General features: G+C 46.8%; 1 protein-coding gene across 1 annotated transcript; it reads left to right on the forward strand.

Moving 5' to 3' along the window:
• Positions 1-199: 199 nt before the first annotated feature.
• On the forward strand, positions 200-20,837 carry SGPP1 (sphingosine-1-phosphate phosphatase 1). The gene is made up of 3 exons (XM_040975467.1): positions 200-1,053; positions 15,789-15,878; positions 18,413-20,837. The coding sequence occupies exons 1-3, from the start codon at positions 355-357 to the stop codon at positions 18,962-18,964; spliced, it is 1,341 nt and encodes a 446-aa protein (XP_040831401.1). The 5' UTR covers positions 200-354; the 3' UTR covers positions 18,965-20,837.
• The last annotated feature ends 2,671 nt before the right edge of the window (positions 20,838-23,508 follow it).

Here is a 23,508-nt window from a genome sequence, read left to right on the forward strand (position 1 = left end):
CCCTCAGCCCTCCTCAGCCCGTCTCAGCCCCCCTCAGCCTCCCTCAGCCCCCTCAGCCTTCCTCAGCCTCGGCGTCCGGCGCGGCCGGATGCGCTCGGGGCGGCCCCTCCAGGAGCGCCGGTGGAGGCGGGGCGCGGCGCGCGGCGAGGGCGGGGCGCACGGCGGCCGCCGCGGCCTGTAGCGCCGTCCCCGGCAGACTCCGGCGGGCCGAGCGAGGCGCCGCAGCCGCCGCCGCTGTGGGCTAGGCGCGCTCGGGCGTTTCGGGGCTGCGCTGGGTGTGTGTGTGTGTGTGGTGGTAGGGGACGAGGGCGGGAGTCCTCCCGCTCGCCCGGGGTCGGGGAGCCCCCCGTGATCATGTCGCTGTGGCAGCGCCTGGCCCAGCTGGCCTGCCGCCTGCAGGAGCCGCAGAAAGTGGCCCGTTTCCAGCGGCTGTGCGGGGTGGAAGCGCCGCCGAGCCGCTCCCCGGAGGCGCGGGAGGATGAGGACGCGGAGGCGCCCCTCGCCGCAGACCAGCTCGGGCGGCGGGGACGGCAGTCGGCGGCTCCGGGAGGTCCCCAGCCGCCCGGGGGCGAGCGCAATCAGTGCCGTGCCAAGGCGGACGGAGGCGGCGGCGGCGCCCCCAACGGCGTGCGCAACGGGCTGGCGGCCGAGCGGGGCCCGGCGGGGGCTGCACCGCGGCGCGCCGGTTCCCTGCGCCGCAACTCGCTCACGGGGGAGGAGGGCGAGCTGGTCCGCGTGAGCAACTGGCCGCTCTACTACCTGTTCTGGTTCGGCACGGAGCTGGGCAACGAGCTCTTCTACATCCTCTTCTTCCCCTTCTGGATCTGGAACCTGGACCCGCTGGTGGGCCGGCGGCTGGTGATCATCTGGGTGCTGGTCATGTACCTGGGCCAGTGTACCAAGGACATCATCCGCTGGCCGCGGCCCGCCTCGCCGCCCGTGGTCAAGTTGGAGGTCTTCTACAACTCCGAGTACAGCATGCCCTCCACGCACGCCATGTCCGGCACCGCCATCCCCATCGCCATGGTGCTGCTCACCTACGGCCGCTGGCAGGTAACCGCTCCTCTCCGGCCCCGGCCCGGCCCCTTGGGCGGCCAGGACTTGGAGTCCTCAATTAATGCTTTCAGTTAACCGGGCCGTTCCTCTCCGCCCTCCCCTGTCTCTCTGCCTACACACACACACACACACACACACGTTTTCACAGCGTCCGAAAACAGGCCTTTTCTGGAGGTTAGATGCATAAATAAGACACGTTCTATAATCTAGGGAAACCTAAGACTTAGACATGAGATGGTGCCTTTCTTGGAACCACTGGGCGTCAGTTGACTTTTTTTTTTTAATAAATTTTATCCGTTGACTTTTTGAACTCGTTAATTCTTTCGGCCTTGCAGAGTGAAAGTGAAGTTTCTGGACAGGGAGTCCCTGGCTGGCCAGCAGCCAAGCCTCGCTGTGATAGGCGCTGGTTTTCTCTCCTTCCCTCCAACCCCTCCTGCCCCGAACGGATGCAGCTTGAGACCGGAGGGGACAGGTGGTCACGGCACCCAGGTGTGGGACCCCGAGCGGGCAGAGAAGCAGTGGGCTGGCAAGGACAGCCGCCCCGCGGGGGAGTGCCAGCAGGGGGGTGTGGTTGCTAACTTACTGGTAGCATCACGTGTCGTTGTCTTCCGGATCTCGGTGGTGCCAGTTGTTGAACTGGCCCAGTCTAATTAGCACGTTAACTGTGAACACTCGTGGGGCTTACTAGTTGGTCTTCGGGAGTGTGTGTGTGTGTGTGTGTGTGTGTGTGTGTGTGTGTGTGTGTGTTGGGGCTCAGGGGTACGTTTATCATGTTAAACTCGTCATTTGGCCAACTTCTGCGGACTTTGCAGTTTTGAGTTCTCTGTGATCCCTAAATGCTGCTGAGTTTGAAAATGTCCAGGTCCTTTCACATAAAGGCAACATTACTTGGGCTCCTAGGCTGGCTTTATCTGTCTTGTAAATCATTAGGATTTTGTTAGTCTTGGAGATTTTAGCAGGAATCAAGTGTGTGCTTGTGGAGAGTGTAAGGAAGCAGATTTCCTGTATTATTTTTTTTTCCCCTTCTTGACTGCTGGGACTCATCTTACGGTGAGAGGAAACAGTTCACAGTCTGTTGAAAAGTGCACGAGGGTGGGCTTACGTAGCCCGCACTGGGAACAGGTTGGCACAGAAAAAAGCTCGCTTTTTGAGTACCCTTGTATCCCAACTCCAGGTAACTTAAAAAACACACATCATGTCTATACTGCTGTAATAATGTGAGGGGAATCAGTGAGGGGAAGCTGCAGAGCCTATGGAACTGCATTGTAAAATAAGAATAATAGAAACAGAACATGTCATGTGCCTAGCAAGAATGGCAGAATTAAGAGAAGGCATACATTTCTTGGCAGTTTAACCAAAGGAAATAGACACTGCTACTCATGATATACACCAGGGCTCTTGAAAATTCAATCTGAATTATTTCCAAACTCGTCCATGAGTCGTGTTGTTTGCTAAGTTAGCGAGCAGTATCTCTGGTCTTCCTGAGGCTTTCAGGGCTTGGATGACCTCAGGCCACTTTTGGTGCCTCAGCAGTTGAGTGGCTATTAATATTATCAGTCTTAAGAGAAAACAGTTATTTTTGCTCTTCTGCGTTCGGGACACATGCTTACAGGAAGACCGAGAACAATAACGTTGAATGGTTGCTGGGATGCAGCTGCCAGTCTTCTCATGTTTCAGGGCTGTTTGCATTATCAGAAGAAGCTTACAGCCCGTGTATTTAAAGGTAAAGTGTGAACAATATTAGTGTGTAATTTTAGAATTTGAGCTGGACAGAAAGATGGTACAATCTCAAAACTGTCATTTCACACATGTTGTGTCTGGCTGGTTGGTTACATTAAAGTTAATCTGGTAATGGTCAAATTTTTTTTTTATTTTACATTTTTTTCCCACTCTAAATTTGAATACAATTCTAAATTTGCTTTGTTGTTGTTCTCTTGGTGAACTATTCTGAAAGAAAGGCCTCCCTTTCTTGCAAGTTGTGTTCCTTGGGCTTGACTGGTCAGAATGCGAGTTGTCAGCCCAGTAGCTTGCACCTGTTTACTTTTCAGAGCGGCTCTGCCTGCATGCCTGGAGCCTCCGTGCTGGGAGCCTCCTCCGTGCTGGGAGCTGAGGTGCTTTCTTTGCTTAGGGCTTGTCTTACTCCTCTCAGTCTGTGGATGTTGAGCTCCTGTGGAGGCTCATTGTTACTGAGCCGAGAATGAGAGAAAATGAAACAGTAGCAACTGAGGGAAGTATTAAACTGGAAGCCAGGTGTTTTCCCAGCAGGTGCCTGTTTGGCTGGGCAGTCCATCAAGAGCCCTGGCTGTTTCCTGCCGGCAGGCAGGCAGGCAGGCAGGCAGGCAGGCAGGCAGGCAGGCAGGCAGGCAGGCAGGCAGGTCCTGCTTGGGCCTGTGATGCTCAGCTGTCCCCAGTACTGGCTTCCCTCCCTTCTGTCCCTTCCTGTCCCTTCCCGGGGCTTGACTGGCTTGTTCCTCCTGACTCCCCTTGGTTCTACACTGCTGGACATTTGCTCCGGGTCTGCCAGGTACACAGGTGCCTTCAGACGAACCCTTTCAGTTTCAGTATTTCTCATTTACTCTTCAAATGACAGCAGAAAGCAAGCTGTTTAAAGCACAGGTCTCTGCCCTGCTCCCAGAAATTCTGATCTGCTAGATAAGCGAGCAACAATGCGTTTGTACAGGGCTGAATTCCTCAGACTATCTCTTGAACCTTACCATGCATTCCCTATTTCTCAGCTCTCTCTGCTCCTTAGCAATTCCACTTTAGGATCGCTTAAAGGTACATTTTAATATAAAAAGTGAAGTAGGAATAGTACAGCCTCAAGCAGTTACTTAAAACTTTTTTTTTCCTTTAAGGTTTATTTATTTTTATTGCAAAGTCAGATATACAAAGAGGAGGAGAGCAGAGAGGAAGATCTTCCATCCGATGATTCACTCCCCAAGTGACCGCAATGGCCGGAGCTGCACCAGTCCAAAGCCAGAAGCCTCTTCCAGGTCTCCCACGCAGGTGCAGGGTCCCAAAGCTCTGGGTCGTCCTTGACTGCTTTCCCAGGCCACAAGCAGGGAGCTGGATGGGAAGTGGGGCCACTGGGATTAGAACCGGTGCCCATATGGGATCCTGGCACATTCAAGGCGAGGATTTTAGCTGCTAGGCTGCAGCGTTGGGCTTGAAACTTTTTTTTAAAAAAATACACATTTTGTGTTAATGCAAGACAGAAAGTGTTCTGGCCTTTTGAATCCTTTGAAGAATAATGCAAAATGAAGACTATTCCTTTTGTATGGTTCTTCCCAGAAATAAGTTATGTGGCATATCGTCAGTGGTAACTTTACATTCAATTTAATACTACTAAGGAGGTTTTAGATGAGTTTCATCTTCACAATTTAATCTTATTTCATACTTTATAAACTCATTCCCAACTAGTCTTTCTCAAGTATGATTTAACTACTTTTTATAATACCAGCCATGTGGTATATTATACAGTGCTTGCAGGCCACTGTTTGAGATGCGTGTTGCCTAGTTGGTCTACTCTTTTTTTTTTTCTGTTTCTTATTTTCCGTTTTACTATCTTGTGGGTTTAGATCTCCTAACCTCTTTTGTCCTCCCCCCACCGCCCCGACAAGCTGGTTGGTCTGCCCTTACAGCATCCTGGTGTTTGGTTCTGTCACTAATGCAAGCTTAAGGGTGAAGCTAACCAGGAAGTTTTGTAACTTACTTGAATTAACACAGATAGTAAGTAGCCGAGGTTGGAATTCAGTGCCAACTGACTCAAAAGAGCTCCCAGGAAAACTCATTTCAAACCTTGCTCTGTGATTTGAAATAGGTGTGGCTGTGTCCTTGAAATGCAAGAGCGTTGTTAGCATGCCTTGAGAGGGCCACCTGTGTTCTTGTGTGTTCACACTCTTGCAGTATACACCAGTGTGTGGGGTTAAGATGCACCACGGTGTTGACGCACATGAGCTTCGGGTCTTCAACCCTTACCTTTATCCACCCCATATAAATAAAAAACCTAAATACAGAAGCGCTTTCAGAGAGAAAAGCGTGTGAGATAGTCTCACAGAATAGTTTGTTGTACGTGAGAAACGGCCCCGCTGTTGGTGAGAGTGTGAAAAGCTGGAGGGAAGAAAGGCAGGGGGAGTCGGACGGAGGTCACACTCAGCGAAGGCGAGAGGGGGCTGTGCGTGCACGGCAGACCGCCCGTGCTGAAATAGTGTGTGAACACACGGAGTTGGTTGGCTCGTGTGTCTAACACCCTCGTGTTCCGAGTTCACATTCCATGAGTTTGCAAGTGCTAATTACTAATTCTTAGCTTAGAAATCAGTTATTTTGAATTGGTAATTCGATGTTGAAAATTCAGGATTTACATAAAAAAGATATTTTTCCAAGGGACTTGCACGCTCACTTTTCTTGTTTGAACGTCCAGAGATAATCTTTACTTTCTGTAGATATAGAATGCTTTTTTTTTCAAGATTTATTTATTTATTATTGGAAAGTCAAGTATACAGACAGGAAGACTTTCCATCCTTCAATTTACTCCCCAAGTGACCATAACAGCTGAAGTCGTGCCAATTCAAAGCTAGAAGCCAGGAGCCTCTTCTGTGTCTCCCAAGCGGGTGCAGGGTCCCAAGGCTTTGGGCCGTCCTCCACTGCTTTCCCAGGCCACAGGCAGGGAGCTGGATGGGAAGCAGGGCTGCCGGGATTAGAACCGGTGCCCATATGGGATCCCGGGGCATTCAAGGCGAGGACTTTAGCCACTGGGCCATGCTGCTGGACCCTCTTCTCTGGGTTCTTAGTTTCATGTGTTTGTACACTCGGACTGCTGCTACTCTGTTCTGGTTTTGTTTTGGGGTTTTTCTCTGCGCATCCTTTTGGATAGTTTATAAAGCTGTGGCTTCCAATTTGTTGTTCTGTTCTTTTATAGCATCTAATTTTCTGGTAATTTGATGCATCATGGGATCATTTCAGATACTATATATGTTTTGTCTAGAAGTCTCACTTGTTTTTTTTTCTTAACCTCATTACCTCATTTCCCAGCTCACCGTCTCCTCATCTTGTCAGTTTGATCCTTTTAGCCTTGTTAGGTTGGGTCCAGAGTAACCAGGTTCAGGAGCTAACTTCAGTCTCGCTGTCCAGCAGGTAACCTGTCCACTCTCCCCCGTTCCCTCTGCCTGGTGGGCGAGCAGGTCCAGGCGTGCGTGTGCTTGGGCCGTGTTTTGGTCTGGATGCATCCCGGTACTTGTTTCCTGAGCCTGGTAGACTTTCTCCCTAGTCCTGCACAGGTGGGTAGTCAGCCTGCAAGCTGCTGAGTGTCCCGCACATCCCAGGATCCTTCCCGTGACACCTCTGCCTCGGGAACTCTGTCCTGGCCCCCGGGGACACCAGGTTCCCCCCAACCTCAGTGAAACTGCGGGACATTGTTTCTGTTCGTCCTTGTGTGCCAACACAGCCTGGAAACAGCCTGTGGCAACAAAGGTGACCATAGGGCTCGTCTTATTGGTTCTCTTTTGTATCAAACAATAGGAAACAGTTTTTCTCATATAATTTCTCTAGCATTCCCATGTGCTTACAGTGGAAAAGCAGTTTTACACTTAATCATTTATGGGCAGGAACAGAAATCCTCTTAACTCTACTTTTTAAAAAAAAAAATATAGAACAACTCATCCCTTGGAAAATATACAAAAATTTTTCTGTGTGTATATTCACAGGATTATGCAAGCATGGCCACAGTGAGATTTATAATATATGTATTATCATCCCGAAGAGAAATCTCACACCATTTTATCTAATCTCGCTTTGCCCTAATCTCTTGGCAACAAACCCATCTCCTCTATGTCTGTATTCATCTGCCTGGGGTGGCCGTTTCATATCAATAGAAGCATGCTAGTCTGTTGTGACCTTTTTTTTTATGGAGCATTTTTTGAGGTTTACTCACTCGTAACAGTGTGTTATATGCTTCATTCCTTTTTGATGTTGGGTGAGATTCCACGAGCTGGATATCCAGTGATTTCTCCCTCACAGCCAGGGAATTTGTTCCAAGAGGAGCTTCAGACAGTACCAAATGCTATGTACTATGCTTTTTCTTTTCTTTTTTTTTTTAAGACCTGTCTTTTTTTTTTTATGATTTATTTATTTTTACTGGAAAGGCAGATATACAGAGAGGAAGATCTTCCGTCCGATGGTTCACTCGCCAAGTGACCACAACGGCTGGAGCTGAGCCAGGCCGAAGCCAGGAGCCAGGAGCTCTTCTCCAGGACTCCCACACAAGTGCAGGGTCCCAAAGCTTTGGGTCGTCCTTGACTGCTTTCCCAGGCCACAAGCAGGGAGCTTGATGGGAAGGGGAAGCGGGGCTGCCAGGACACTAACCATCAGCTCTATGGGATCCTGACACATAAAAAGCAAGGACTCTAGCCACTAGGCCACCGCACCAGGCCCACTATGCTTTTTCTTATGTTAGGTACCACCAAAAGGTAATTGAAATTAAAACATAAGCTTACTTAAGTGCAGAATGTGGAAAGCCATGCATTTTTTTTTTAACATATTGTATGCACTTCATGATTTTTTTTTTTTAAGCCAGGGCATGAGAAGCAGGCACAGAGCTATAGCTCCCATCTAGTGGGTCACTCCTCAAGGGCCCCAGTTCTCCCACATGGATAGCAAAAACCCAGTTGGTTGGGTCTTTACTGCTGGACCCCCGGGGTCTGTGTTGGTAGGAACATGGGGTCAGGAGCCAGAGCGAAGGATTGAACCCACGTACTCTGAAGTAAGTGCCCTTGCATGCATATACTTAATGAATAACTTACAAATTAGGCGTTTAAGAGATGATTAACAATAATGAAACAATAGAGTGTAATAGAAGTTACTTAAAGCTTACGAGTTTTTTATGTGTGGAATCTTCTATTTAATATTTGGCTGACTGCTGATACTGAAAGAACAGAAGGCAACATCAGGGATGAGTGGTGGATAGTGTAGCCTGTTTTATTCATTGTTTCATCAGTTGATGGGCATTGTGTCCCATTTTGGTTGTTTTGTTCTGTGAGTGGTTGTGTGGATAGATGTGTGTTTTCGTTTCTCCTGGGCCAGTTCCTGAGTTTTGAATCCCTTTCTCTTGTGGTGAGATGACCCTGGTGGGTGCGTGCCGTCGCCGCAAAGTTGAATAGCTGTGACAGAGACTGTGTAGTCCGCAGAACTTAAGGCAGTTTATTATCTGTGCCTTTGAAAAAAAACAAAAACACAGAAGCAACACAACTTCGTCAGCCTCTAAGCCAGTTAATGTCAATAGGATTAGAAATGGGATGAACTTGGTGAGTATTCTGTGGCAGGACTGAGAGGATGCAGTGACTAATGGGAGAGGGCAGGAAGGAGGGCAAAGAGTGGAGGATTACTTCCAGATTTCCTCTTTGGCAAACTAAGCAGGAGCGGCTTGATTTGTAGACATAATGGAAGCTGTCCATTAGGGGAAACGCGGGCGCAGTGGACGCAATCGCAGGTGAACGTACGCTGTGTTTAAGGTGTCTGGCAGGCAGTATATGGATGGGGCCAGCGTGGTGGCTCGCAGGCTGCTCCTCCCCTTGCAAGTACCAGCATCCATATGGACGCTGATTCGTGTCCCAGCCAGCTCCCTGCTTGTGGCTTGGGAAGGCAGCAAAGGATGGCCCAAGTCCTCAGGACACTGCACGCACATGGGAAACCTGGAGGGGGCTCCTGGCTCCTGGGTTCGGATCACTTCTGGCTGTTGTGGATATTTGGGGAATGAAGAAGATCTTTCTCTCTGTCTCTCCTCTCTATACATGTCTTTTCAGTAATTAGTAAATCTAAAAAAGACAGCTGTTTGAAGTCATCCAGGAGACACCTCTGTCCATGAAGGAGACTAGGTCAGGTTTGGTGTCATCAGCACAGAGATGTAGAATGAAGCAAGGAGAGGAAGAAAACCTTGGAGACATCGCAGTCTTTAAGCAGTGAGTCAATATTGAAATATGGGTGAGAAGAACCTGATAGAGAATCTCACGAGAATCCCTCCGAGAGGTGAGAAGGTATTTGGGGGATTATCTAAGGCTGTGTATTTAAAGGTACTGTGTGTGTGTGTGTGTGTGTGTGTGTGTGTGTGTGTTTAGAGGCTGTGGTAGCAAATCTCATTGGACTAGCCTAAGAAATGTACTTGAACACCAAAGCAGGCATCTCATAGAAGCCAAGGGCAAGGCAGTGCTGCTGGCCTGGGCCTCCCGAGGGCTTGCAGCTGGACCCTGGACGGTGGCCAGCGCTGCAGGCTGGCGCTCTGCCCTTGCTTCTCAGGCTTGCGTTGTCTCTCCGCTTTTCTCCCCTGCTTCTCTCGCTGCTTCGGCATGTACGCGTCTGTCTCACCCCTGGTCCCAAAGCGCTGACATGTTCAAGCAGATGGCAAAACTGTCTTTATGAATTCACTTCAAATTGCTTTTAGGAAAAAAAAAAAATCTGATGAGCTCAGCCCAGCCAGTGAATGAGCTTTGCCGTGCCTGCTCCACATAGCTGTTGTGCTCAAGGGAGCAGAATCGCTCCCTTGGGGCCGGGTTGAGAAGAGTTCAGAAACAAGGGACAAAGAGCAGACAGTATCATAAAAGATGTTATGCCGCAGAGGGCGGCTGGAAGTGCGTGCAGTCCACTCTTTCTAGAGAGGGAAGCGAGTCAACACTGTTACATTCCGCTCAAGCCACAAGAGAAGTTCTGGCTTACAGAATAATTGGGAAAATAAAAGGAAAAAATGCTAATTTTTAAGATATTTTTCATTACAATCAAAATATTTGAGCCCCTAATATAGATGAAATCTATTTTTAAATTTAGAATCTATGCAATCATTAATTTTTTAAAAAAGATTTATTTATTCTTATTTGAAAGTCATATGCAGAGAGGAAGAGAGATAGAGAGAAAGATCTTCCATTCCTTGGTTCACTCCCCAAGTAGCGTCAGTGCCTGGAGCTGAGCCAATCCTCAGCCAGGAGCCAGGAGCTTCTCGCAGGTCTCCCACATAGGTACAGGCTCCCAAGACTTCTGGGCCGCCCTCGATTGCTTTCCCAGGCCACAAACAGGGAACTGGATGGGAAGCAGGATCACTGGGACATGAACTGGCAACCATATGGGAACCCAGCGCATACAAGGCAAGGACTTTAAAAGCCACTGGGCTACTGCGCCAGGCTTGCGATCATTAATCTTACGTGTCTGTTGGGCCATCGTACTCATTTAACATTTAACATGGAAATTGGTAGACTTTGAGCTACTTTGTGAGGGAAACCTATCCAGCTAGCTGAAGCCTGGAGACCGTGCCAGCTGACTGCCTTCTGCGGCCAGCCTGCAGCTCCCGCGGCGGCCCTTCCCTGAGCCCCAGCCTGCCGGGTGGCCCTGGAGGTTTTGGACTTCCCACCCTCCACGCTTCGAAGAGTCAGTTCCTTGGAATGAATTTCTCTTAGTGTATATGTGCGTCCTGGCAGCTCTGTTTCTCTGCAGAACCATGACTAATAGATTGTCATACATTTTCCCATCAGTAAAAACTCTTAGAAAACCTTCTAAATGAATGAACTCTTCTCATATTCCAGCAAAAACCCAGCCTTTTATACTGTCGCATTATAATTACTGTAGATGTTATTATCCCCGCTTAGAGAATGCAGAACGAGCCCATGGCCCCACGCTGAGGAAGTTGAGGCTTGGCGCGGGCCACTGGGGTACAGCCTTGCCAAGCTCCCTCTCCTGCAGGGCAGCTGTGTCAGCTCTACAGGCACCGAGCCCCAGGACGAGGACAGTGACAGAACCCGGTCCACTTTGCTCACTGTGGAAGTAAGTTCACAGGCTTTTCGTCTTAAGTGCAGAGAAGTTGGTTTGCAGAAAAAGCAAAATGAAATGGCTTCTTTTAAAGGAAGTGCTGGTCTCCTGACAGCCAGGGAGTGGTTCTGGCTTCCTCTCCAGGCTCAGCCTCATTCCTCCTTAGGGCTAGATGAGATATCACATATCCCTTGAGCACATCTTGGCTTTTTGTTTGTTTGTTTCTTCTTCTTAGGATAGTTTAATTTTGTTTCTATTTCTCCTTACATTTTCTGAATTCCAGCAAGTAAGAGTACCCATTGTAAATGGTGAGAGTCAGGTCTGGGTAGCTGCAAAAGGCTGTATTCCTCAGGACCACAGTATAAGCAATGAACCTTGTTCATTTTTACATGGTTTGAGTGTTTTAGGGTAAACATTTATACATATGAATCTCTACCCACAGTTTCATGTCTTTAGAATCCTAGCAGAATTGCTGGGTCAATGTATAAAAAACATTTAGAGCATTTTATGTATTGATAAAGTGCTTTCCAGAAAACTTTGTATCAGTTTTCATTCTCTTAGATGTGCAGGAGAGTGAGGCATAGATAGTTATGTATTGTGTGTCCCATCTTTGTCATCTGTTGTTTACATATACTGTACACTATCCATTAACAGGAATTCAAAATAGGACCCGGCATGGTAACCTAGCAGCTAAAGTCCTTGGCTTGAACCTACCCCGGGATCCCATATGGGTGATGGCCCGTGTCCCAGCAGCTCCACTTCCCATCCAGCTCCCTGCTTGTGGCCTGGGAAAGCAGTTGAGGACGGCCCAAAGCCTTGGGACCCTGCACACGCATGGGAGACCCGGAAGAAGCTCCTGACTCCTGATTGATGATTGGCTCAGCTCCAGGCATCGTGGCCACTTGGGGAGTGAACCAACGGATGGAAGATCTTTCTCTCTTTATATCTGACTTTGTAATACAAATAAATAAGTCTTTTTTTAAAAAATTAAAAGGCCAAGGGAAAAGCTGGTTAGATTGCCCTGGCCGAGGGAAGGGGGAATGAGAGTCTCCCCCCGTCCCCCAAACTCGCTTTAAAAGCAGACAGATGAGAGCCCTTACAGAATGGCTAGAGTGGCCACGGAATGCCTTTGCATTTGAAGGTACTGTTCTCAGCCCGACTCCACCTAAGGCAGTGCTGAGGCTGCTCTTCACTACTCCACAACTGCTGTCAGCCAAGACCAGATCTGGAAACAAAACCAACACGTTTGAAGGAATCCACATTAGAGGAGAATTTTTTTTTTTAATGGAGAAATTTTCTGGGCCTTCCTAGCAGACAGGGCAGGATTAACAAAGAGATCACAAAAACAGAAAAGTAACGATAACTTCTACAAGCATCGAGCAGCTATTAGTGACTCGGAAACTGCTTGGAAGTCTGGATTTATTAGGTTAAATTTTGCTTCTTCTCTGTTTGTGGGGAGGGAGTCAGGAATTTCATCATCTTGGTTTTAGAAGGCATGGCATACCCGTGGATCAGATGGGGAGTAAGCGCAGCCCGGAGCCCAGCCCTGAAGGAGGAATGGGGAAATGGAGCCTGTTGTGGTAACGTTGGACTTCATCAACTCTAGGGTACCAAATAGTTCTTCCCTTATTGTGGTTTGTGATATAAAATGTATTTTAAGTTCTAACTTGTGGTAAGTTCCATTGCTAAACTAACTTGTGGTAAGTTAAGAGATTGCAAGAGATACAGTAACAAAAGTGGTATTAGTTGAGAGTGGGTAAAAAAAAGAAGATAATGTCTTAATTTGCGATTTTCTCAACGTTTATGTTAAGTGACTTTACATGAGTTAGTCCACGTTAGCCCACTAGTACAGAAAGTGACAGGAATGGAGCTGGTATTGTCCCACAGCAGGTTATTGTAACTCTGCATTCCTTATCTGAGTGCTGGTTAGAGTCCATAGCATGCTAAGGTGGAGTGGTTTGTTTTGGAACCCATGTTATGGCATAGTCCAAAAAAAGCCTGTGACCCCAGTGTTGGCATCCTATATGGGTGCAGGGTTGTGTCCCCCAATGCTTCACTTCCGATTGAGCCCTCCGTTACCGATCCGGGAAAAGCAGCAGATTGCCCAAGAGCTTAGGCACCTGCACCGTTGTGGTAGACTCTGCAGAGTGAACCACCAGATGGAAGATCTCTCCCTTTCTCTCTCTTCTCTGTAATTCCCTTTCAAATAAATAAATATTACATTACTTCTGAAAATTCAAATTTATACAGTCCTCACAATTGTTTTTTTTTTAAGATTTATTTATTTTTTATTACAAATCAGATATACAGAGAGGAAGATCTTCCGTCCGATGATTCACTCCCCAAGTGACCACAATGGCCGGTGCTGCGCCGATCCGAAGCCAGGAACCAGGAACCTCTTCCGGGTCTCCCATGCGGGTGCAGGTCCCAAAGCTTTGGGCCGTCCTCAACTGCTTTCCCAGGCCACAAGCAGGGAGCTGGATGGGAAGTGGGGCCACCGGGATAGAACTGGCACCCATATGGGATCCCCAGCACGTTCAAGCTGAGGACTTCAGCCACTAGACCAGGCCGCCGGGCCCCACAATTGTTTTAAATTATATTTACTTATTTATTTGAAAGGCAGAGTGACAGAAGGAGAGAGACAAATCTTTCACTTCCTGGTTCACTCCGAAATGGCCTCCAATAGCCAAGGCTGGGTGGAGCTGAAGCCAGGAGCCAGGAGCTCCTTCCAGGCTCCTGATGTGGGTGTGTAGACCCAAGTACTTGGACCATCTTACACTGCTTTTCTAGGCACATTAGCAGGGAGCTGGGTTGGAAAACGGAGCAGCCAGAACTTGAACCCACCCCTGTATGGGATGCTGGCATCATGGGCAGTAGCTTACCTGTTATGTCACAGCACCCACCTAATTTAGGTAAGCTTTGAAAACTACTGTTTACGCAAATGGATTCTCATGCTGCAGTTTATTATGGTGGGTTACACAGTTGCTGTTAGAGCTAAAAGTTAACACAGCTGATGTTTGAGTGTGGAAGCTGAATGTTCCTGTAGTTTCTGACCATGCTATCAGGTATGTGGTGTGACAGGGCCGATGTCCTTAGTGGCGGGACTTGATTTACTTCCACAGCTGTTAAACTGCCTGCCTGCTGCTCTGCAGTAGGCACCGTGGGAGTCCCTGCCGATTCAGTCATGGGCTGGATGTGGAACTTACATTCTTGAGGACGGAAAAAAATAAGATAAATAATATTGAAGCATAAACACAGACCATCTATAAACATATAGTATATCTTCAGACATGAATAGACCTGTGTCAAAGATAAGGGTTATGGAGAAAAACAAAGCATCGTAGGCGGGGAGGGTTGCTGCTGTAGCTAGAATGTCATGGAAGGTGTTAGAGAAGGTCTGAAGGAGTCCAGGAGTGCAAGCACTTGAGCCATGATCTGCTACATTAGCAGGAAACCAGATAGGAAGCAGCATAGCTGGGATTCCAAGCAGCACTCCATAACGGGCGGGAGCATCCCACGTGCCACACTACCTAGACCCCCCCCCCCCCCCCCCGCTGTGGTTTTGATTTGCATTTTCTTCATGGCTAGACATTGAGTGTATTTTCATGAGCTTGTTGGCCATGTATATATTGTCTTAGGAAAAATACATATATTCAAGTCTTTATCCTTTTTTTTTTTCCTCTTTGTTTCTGGAGAGAGAGATGAAGACAGGCTTAGGCAGAGTGTCAGATCTTATATGCAAGAACCCAATTCCTTACACTGTTTCCGCTCCCTCCCTCCTCTGGGTCTGCAAGAAGTTGGAGTCCGATGTTAAAAGCAAGAGTTTGAAGCCAGCCACTCCGAGATGGGGTGTACAGCTTATTTGTCATGCTAAATGCCCAGTCCTGTTTGTTTTGGAGTTGTAAACATTCTTTATAAATACCTAATACCAGACTCTTATTAGATACATGATTTATAAGCAATTTCTCTGACTCGACTGGTGTCTTCACTTTTTTGATAATATCCTTTGTTGTACGTACATTTTTTATGAAGGTGTGGGGATTTTCTTTGGTAAATGCATTTAGTGTCATATTTAAGAATGTTTTCTCTCCCCGGATCGTGAAAACCTGTTGCCTCCAATGCTTACTCCTTAGTTGTGTGGTTTTAGCTCTTCTATCTAAGTTGTTGATCCATTCTGAGTTCATTTTTGTAGGTGGTGTGAGTTAAGAGTCCAGCTTCATTCTTGCATGAAGATGCTCAGATACCCTGGCACTGTCAAAGGGACTGTCCCTTCCTCGTGGCACAGTCCTTGGTGGCTTTGTTAGAAGGCAGTTAACCGTATGCATCATGTTTATTTTTAGACTCCCAATTCCAGTCCGCTGGTTTCTATTCTCAGTTCATAGTCCATTCGCACGCCGTCTTGATCATTGCAGTACATTTTGAAATCTGAAAGTGTGTGAGTGCTCCATTCTACTTTCTCAATGTTTTTGCCGTTCGGGGCCTCGTTCATAAGTGCAGTGCTATGAAGATCATCTGCTTTCCCATGTCTGTACAACAGGCAGTTAGAACTTGAATCGTCACGGGCAGTCGCGTCACCTGCCAGCGTGGTCTGGGCAGGAGATGAGGACAGTGACGTGGCCCGGGCTCCGCTCGGCCCCTCACAGAGGCAAAGAATATCCGCGCCCTGCCCTTCTGTGTGGCAGGGATGCAGTCTGTTCTCTAGTGCCAAAAATGAGCCAGTCTCACCATGAAAATTATACAAACACAGGATTTAAATTCATTTGTTCATTCATGCCAAAAATGCCTTTCATGTCTGTGCTGTGCTGTGCTTAGGGTTAGCTGCTGGAAACGCAATGGGAAGGAAAAAACATCATTCTTGCGTTGTGGAGTTGTATAGTAAGTTGGTTTTCGTTTGCATGTTCATAGCAAATATCATTAACTTATGTTATTTCTTTCTTTCCCCCCTTTAGTATCCTCTTCTATATGGACTGATTCTTATCCCCTGCTGGAGCTCTCTAGTTTGCATAAGTCGCATTTACATGGGAATGCACTCCATTCTGGTAAGGAGATCGTCATGTTGTTAATGTCCCACATTTCTCTAACACTGACATGAACTTTTATAATATTTAGAAGTCTTCTAACTTTGTTTTGTAAAAAAAAAATATATATATATATATATATATATATCCTTGTGTAGCTGTGCTAAGTACCCGTGTGGTAATTGGAGGCTCGGGCAGTCCCGGGAACCAGGGCTGTCACTCAGGATAGTATTTCTTCCCCCTCTCAGTCCCAGTTCTGTGTCTGCTGAAATTTCCTCCAAGTCTGTTCTATCACAGAATCAAAACCGACCGACCGTGTGGTTTCAGAAACCGAGGAGAACTCCAAGTGTTAGTGTAGGCCAAGCGACTAGAAACTGAACTATCCCGGCGTCATTCATGTTTACCTGTCGAGTGGGACTTTCCTTTCTCTGTTCCGACTGTTCTCAGATCAGATCAGGTAGCTGGAGAAGGCAGGTCAGTTTGAGCAGCGGCGGCCCAGGACCCTGCCTCTGTTTGCAGCCACTGCCGCTCCTTTCCCTTTGCCCGTGACCCTAGGGGCATGCCTCTGAGTTCTCACCCGCAGCCTCATCGCCACATTACTACAGTGGCTCCTTGACGAGCGGCCCGGCTTGCACTTTGAATCTCCACTCCGCATTCAGCCTCCCGTGTAGTAAGCTTTCCCAGACACAGGTGTACTTGTGTGTCTCGACTGACTGAGGTTTTCTCAAATGCAGTACGCGTTTCTTCACTTCCACAGTGCTGTGGCCTCCTTTGCCATGCCCTGCTCACTTTCTTTGCCTGAGTAACTGCCTCATTTATCCTCCAAGCCTCACTACAACTGTTCTCACTGCCCACATTCTTTGCTGCCTTCCCCAGCTTCCCTTTCTCAGGTCGGTTAGGCGTCCCTGCTCCCACTTAACCTGAATCACGCTTGCTTTTCCGGTGCTCTGCCACCTGCAATAGATGACCCATTCCTGGAACAGCCCTGTGCTCTTCCTCTAGCCCCAGCATCTCAATTGGTAATTTTTCTTTTTTTCTTTTTGAGATTATTTATTTTTACTGGAAAGGCAGATACAAAGAGAGAAGGAGATACAGAGAAAAAGATCTTCCATCCATTGATTCACTCCCCAAGTGACCACAGTGGCAGAGCTGAGTCGACCCACAGCCAGGAGCTAGGAGCCTCTTCCAGGTCTCCCACGCGGGTGCAGGGTCCCAAGGCTTTGGGCCGTCCTCCACTGCTTTCCCAGGCCACAAGCAGGGAGCTGCATGGGAAATGGAGCTGCTGGGACACAAACCGGCGCCCACACATTGGGTCTCTGTTGTATGCATTGCTGCTGTCCTGTTAGAGTGCTAGTTCTAGTCTTGTCTGCATTGCGTCTGATCCAACTCCCTGCTAACGGAGCAGTGGGAAACAGCCAAAGTGCTTGAACTCCTGAGAGACACAGATGGAATTCTGGGCTTCTGCCTGGCCCAGCCTTGACCAGTACGGCCATTTAGGGGAATGGACTGTGGCTGAAAGATCTTCCTTTCTCTCTTTCCACTCTCTCTCTCTAACTTTGCCTTTCAAATTAAATCTTTTAGAGATAAAGAAATGAAGTCTGTTTATTTGAAAGATAAAGATCAGTCATTTGTTAGGGCCAGTGCAGGCCAAACCAAAGGTAAGAGTGACACACTCCGCCAGGGTCTCCCACTTGTCTGACAGTGACCCAAATATGTAAGTCGCCACTTCCTGGCTTCCTGAGATTGCCTTAGCAGGAAGTTGGCACCAGGAATGTAGCTGGAACCCAAACCCAGGCACTCCCATAGGAGATGCAGACATGCCAAGAGCTGTGCCAAAAGCCTACTGCAATTTCTATCTTTTTTCTTTTTATTAAAAAGAGATATACAGAGAGAGAGGGAGAGACAGAGAGGAAGATCTTCCATCCAATGATTCACTCCCCAAGCAGCTACAATGGCTATAGCCAGGAGCCAGGAATTGCCTCATGGTCTCCTACGTGGGAGCAGGGTCCCAAGGCTTTGGGCCGTCCTCGACTGCTTTCACAGGCCACAGGCAGGGAGCAGGATGGCAAACAGTGCCGCCGGGATTAGAACTGGCACCCATATGGGATCCCGGTGCGTGTAAGGCTAGGAGTTTAACCAGTAGGCTACCGTGCTGGGCTCTGCTTGATTCGGCCTCTCTCCATCCACCTGACCTCACGCCGTAGCCCTCTCTCCTCGGCCCAGGATTATCTCATTCCATTGAACTCAAGGCCTCTGTATATACAGTAGTAGTGTTTCCTCCACATCTCAAGATACGGAAGGCACCTTCATCATGTTTTTCTCTGTCGAGTTTTAATTTCTTTCTGACATTTAGAACCACCTGAAATTATTATCAAGTATATTCTTTCCCCCCAAAATCAGAGCTGTATGATTTAAACATAGTATTATTCAAGATTAAGTTAGATATATGATGCATGTAATTAAGAGTAAAACCGTGAAAACAATGGTCCCTTTTCAGTCAGCCTTTTTTTTTTTTTTAAATTGTTAAAAATGTGTGTCTGTCATCTCTCCCCCAGGACATTATCGCTGGCTTCCTGTATACCATTCTAATCCTAGCTGTGTTCTATCCATTCGTGGACACCATTGACCACTTCAACCAAACGCACAGATACGCTCCGCTCACCATCATCGGGCTGCACTTGGCCCTGGGCATCTTCTCCTTCACGCTTGACACCTGGAGCACGTCTCGAGGGGACACGGCCGAGATTCTCGGGAGCGGGGCCGGAGTCGCCTGTGGATCTCACGTTAGTTACACCTTAGGGCTAATATTAGAACCTGCTCTAGATACGTTACCTTTAGCCCGGCCCCCGGTTACCTTGACCCTGGTTGGAAAAGCCATATTGCGGACTTTCGTAGGGATGGCATTTGTGGTAATACTCAGAGATATAATGAAAAAGATCACCATTCCTTTAGCCTGCAGAATCTTCAATATACCATGTGATGATATTCGCAAAGCAAGACAGCACATGGAAGTTGAACTGCCTTACCGGTACATCACCTACGGAATGGTTGGTTTCTCTATCACATTTTTGATTCCTTACATGTTTTCCTTCATTGGTATCTCTTGATGGGAAGAAACACATATTGTTTATAATAAGAAAAAGAAGGTATTTGTTACTGACCTAAAAGTATATTCTAGGTAAAAGCCAAATCGGTGTTAGGCTTTTTGCAGGAATTTAACTTAATTATTTAAGTAAATTCATGAGAGTCCGTGCACTTTTATCATTGCACATCCAAGATACATTGTTCAAGCGAGCTGAGCTGTTTCAATACCAAGAGAATGATCAGTGTCCATTAGAATGTGCACGTGAGATTTGGAGAGTTTCCTGCTGTTATGATGTCAAATTATATATAATAGATATTAAGGTATATAATATGAACTTATATATCTAATATGTGTTATATATAAAGTAACATACCTGAGGTTGTTTTCTGACTTGGGAGGGCTGTATCATAAAATTGATAATAATATGCAAACAATTGTGCCTGTGTATTGGGACCTGGTACAGGTATGTTGTTATTAACAAATGTGTTAACATGCATTTACACTGGTAGCCATTTCCTGATTGAATTGCATAATCCCTAATCCAGAATTTTCCCCCCGCCACCCATCGAGTGACTGCCTGTTTTAACACTGCCATCCCCTTTCGTTACCCATGAGGTTGAGTGTGGGAGGCATTTATAGTGGACCAAATTTTTAGAGAAAATTCATTTTTGAAGTTCTTCTTTTTTAAAATTTCTGTACACTGTGTTGAAAGTACTTTTATTTGCAACTGTTCTGAACATACGTTCGATAATTCAGGTACTGAGTTTTCTTGCTTGTTCATCGTGCCTTTCTGTTGCCGATTTAAGAAATGCCATGTATACTGTGATACAAAAGTTGCTAATGTTAAGTTACATGTAATCAGGCAAATTCTTTTAAACTGTGTGTCAAGCTAACAGGGATAGAAGCAAACTGCCCTTAACTTTTTAAACCTTTATTTAGAAAGGAATGTGGAATGGGCTTAACTTTCTCAATAATTTATTGGAAAGCTAAATGGATAAATATTTCCATTTTTGTAAGTATTTTTCTGTGCATTGTAAGTTATTGAAACAAGATGTATTTTTTGCACCTTGTCTTGATTGTTTATACTGCAGGTAGATGTTTCCAGGGAGTGGAAAGGTAGAGGAAATTTACAGGTGGGCAATGCACACACTTCACATGTAAACAGACCATTTCTCTAAATTATTTTGAAAGGATTTAATTTCTCGTTAACCCAATTATTAGCCACTTAAGATAAATGATAAAATCTAAAATAACCTCTCAGTATTTTAGATCTTACTATTTTCCCCAGTTTTTTTATTTTCACAACGGAAACTCTGGGTATAGTATATTCTTTTGTTCTGTCTGTGCCTTTATATCTTTCTGTGTGATTGTAATTAGGATAAGGTTAAATTTATTGGTAGTAAGTGTTTCATAACAAAGACAATTAATTTTCCACGCAAGTGACCGTCAGGTCTGGGGTGACAGACTTTAGTGCAGTCTCTCTGTGGTTGTACTGAATTACCACTCAAGATGTTTCTATTTTGGACAGCCTAACTATCTGAGCTCATATTTTTATAAGCCTGATTGAGAATTTTGAGGCATGGTAATTTTTTTTTTTTTAACTTAAACTGAATCTGATCGTTTTAAGTAAACCAAACAAATTTAGGATCTTTACCTAATAGTCGAAAAGAAAATGATGCACTTAGGAACATATCGGTACGTTGGAAAATGTGAAGATTTTCTTTTAAAAATCTTTGTTTTGGGGATTATTTCCCGTAATTTAAGTCTGTACTATCCTATTAATTTTTATGTCTGTTTTAGACAATATTTGAAGTATTCTGTTTCTTTGTGTTTGTTACTTTCTGTCCCACGACAGTTCTCTGCTAAGTGTATTTTAAAATAAAATCTAAATTCAAGGTTGAAAGAGTTTATGTGTTGACTTTTTTTTTTTTTTTTTTTACTTTTTGCAAAAACATTTATCTCTTACCTGGTAGATATTATTTTAAATTTGTGTTTTTATTTGAAAGGCAAAGTGAAAGCGATTAGGATCTTCCCTGTGCTGCCTCACTCCCCACACGGCCGCAATGGCAGTGCTGGTACCAGGCCAAAGCCAGGAGCCCAGCACTCCAGCCTGACGTCGTGTGTGTGGCCAGGTCCCAAGCACCTGGGCCGTCTTCCAGAGCTTTCCCAGGTGCAGTAAAAGGAAGCTTGATCGGAAGGGAAGCAGCTGGAGCTCTGAACCAGTGCTCGTACGGGATAACCGAGTCACAGGTTATTGCATCTATTCGACCGGTAAACCAGAATGTTACATTCACCAGTGAGTCACAACAAAGTTTCATTAGAAATGAGGGGCAAGGCAACTGACTCACCTGCTGATTGGCCAGCCAGAACCAACACCCCTAACTGGAGTACGGTCACAAACAGCACATTCACAGGGGTTTTATAGGAACAATTTACAACAGCTCCAAAGGGGCAATTTACAATAGCCTGTAGGGTGAGGGAAGAAAGGCCGCAATTCCTTGTTTATCTCGGCTGGGCAGTTCCTGTCTGCCTCTTCTCAGGTCCGGGCTCCAGCCTGGGCACCACCTGTGACAAACAAACTCCCATGTTGGAATTATCTGTGGGTTAATTAAGCTTGATTTATGTGGGTCCGGGGGCCCTTGGCACTACAGGTCACATTGGTCATTAGACCCAAAAGCTCACACAGTTTCTTAGCCAAGCAAGTAAAGCAGAGAAGTATTGCAGTTAGCATTGAGCCATGTTTACTCCATTTTGATTTCAGGTTTACAAGGTGGTGGCTTAACTCACTATGCCACCACATTGGCTCCTGGGATCTTTTAAAATACGGAGGATCCAAGTGGTCAGTGTGATGTCACGCTGGGAGAGACTTAATGAAGATTTATTCTGGGGCCCCAGTGGCATGGCCTCGCGGCTAAAGTCCTTGCCTTAAACGCGCCAGGATCCCATATGGACACCGGTTCTAATCCCAGCAGCTCCACTTCCCATCCAGCTCCCTGCTTGTGGCTTGGGAAAGCAGTCGAAGGCTGCCCAAAGCTTTGGGACCCTACACCCATGTGGGGGGCCCAGAGGAGGTTCCTGGGTCCTGGCTTCGGATCGGCACAGCACCAGCCATTGTAGTCACTTGGGAAGTGAATCATCAGATGGAAGATCTTCCTCTCTGTCTCTCCTCCTCTATGTATATCTTACTTTCCAATAAAAAAAAAAAACCACAAAATCTTTAAAAACAAACAAAAAAGATTTGTTCTGGCTTCAGTCTATCCCAGCCCCCCACCCTTGCAGCTATTAGGGGAGTGAACCAGCAGATGGAAGATCTCTCTCCATTCTCCCCCCGCCCTTTCTCTGTAACTCTGCCTTTCACATAAATAAATCTTTAAAAAGGAAATATTCGTTTCCCACTATATTGCTAATAATTATTGAAGTCAGCCAATATAGATTGCGTAGCGAGTCCTTGGCTCTCACCTGTGGCAGATTCTTACTCAGTAAATAAACGTGTTCTTAGCAAATAATCATGTGGCATCTCCAACATGCAGTCAGGTCAGCTTACTGATGCACTCAACTCTGCTACTAATGGCATGAGATGAGACGGGCCAAGAGCGGTGAGGGGTCAGAGTGAATTTGAGAGAGGACTGTCGGATGAACCAAAGGTTCGAAGTAGGAATGTATTAGTCACATTTGACAAATGCGGTTTGGAGCACGCAGGTTCATGAAGGGAGTAGGACACACAATAAGCGGTGGGCCTCGTGGCTGGAGTGTTGCCCTTTCTTAGTAGCGAAAGCTTCATCTCTGCTAGCCTCTGTTCATGGGAAAAAGTCATACCCAGCCGGGAAAATAATAAAACTGTAGCTGAATGTGTTGCGAGAGGTCGCCCAGCATGAGGCAAACAGGCACCCTAGAGAAGAACCCTCTGCACCCCTTCCAGAAATGATTTACAGGGCCCCCTCCACCCCCCGGCATCCACTACACTCGCACGGAGCTGCTGCAGCACTTTGAGATGGTCCAGAACCCGCACCGGGAAGGAAGCCACCAGCACAGCTGGTGCAGGGCCTCCTGGGCTGGTTCCTGGCAGAGAAGGACCCAGGCAGCCACCCCAGGAAGCCCTCAGGCTGTCTCCCCGGAAGGGCCCTGAGCCTTGGCCTTGGCAGGGTGGGAGGGTGGAGGCTGCTGGGCTTCGCTCACAGCCGCCCCCTCCGCATTCCCACGGAGCTGACTTCCCCCAGGGTGGGGCCCCAGCTGCAAGCACCACCCATCCGGCTGGATCTGTCTCCTGGAGTCAAAAGAACTTGACCTTCCATGCCCTCAGAGCACTGGCCCTGTGTGCCCGGGTGAGGATAACTCCCTGACCCCAGTGAAGAAATGAGAGAAACCACACACAACAACAATTATTGGATAAATGTTTAACTAGTATTAGTTTTGTTTCTCTTATGTTTGATGTAATAATGAAGATAATTACATGCTTCTTTAACAGGAGAAATAATGCAGTTTTATCAATCCTGGACTGCGTTTGAAAAAAACTCAAGGATTTAAGTCTTGGTGACATGATTGCAATTATTTGCAGAAGCTGCTCTA

Source organism: Ochotona curzoniae, unplaced genomic scaffold, assembly GCF_017591425.1.
Source record: "Ochotona curzoniae isolate NIBS_2020 unplaced genomic scaffold, NIBS_Ocur_1.0 contig_2688, whole genome shotgun sequence".
Classification (NCBI taxonomy): Eukaryota; Metazoa; Chordata; class Mammalia; order Lagomorpha; family Ochotonidae; genus Ochotona; species Ochotona curzoniae.

Coding starts and splice junctions, on each gene's coding strand:
- SGPP1 (XM_040975467.1), top strand. CDS start 355: ATGTCGCTGTGGCAGCGCCTGGCCCAGCTGGCCTGCCGCCTGCAGGAG. Junction 1,054..15,788: donor TCACCTACGGCCGCTGGCAG/GTAACCGCTCCT, acceptor TCCCCCCTTTAG/TATCCTCTTCTATATGGACT. Junction 15,879..18,412: donor TGGGAATGCACTCCATTCTG/GTAAGGAGATCG, acceptor TCTCTCCCCCAG/GACATTATCGCTGGCTTCCT.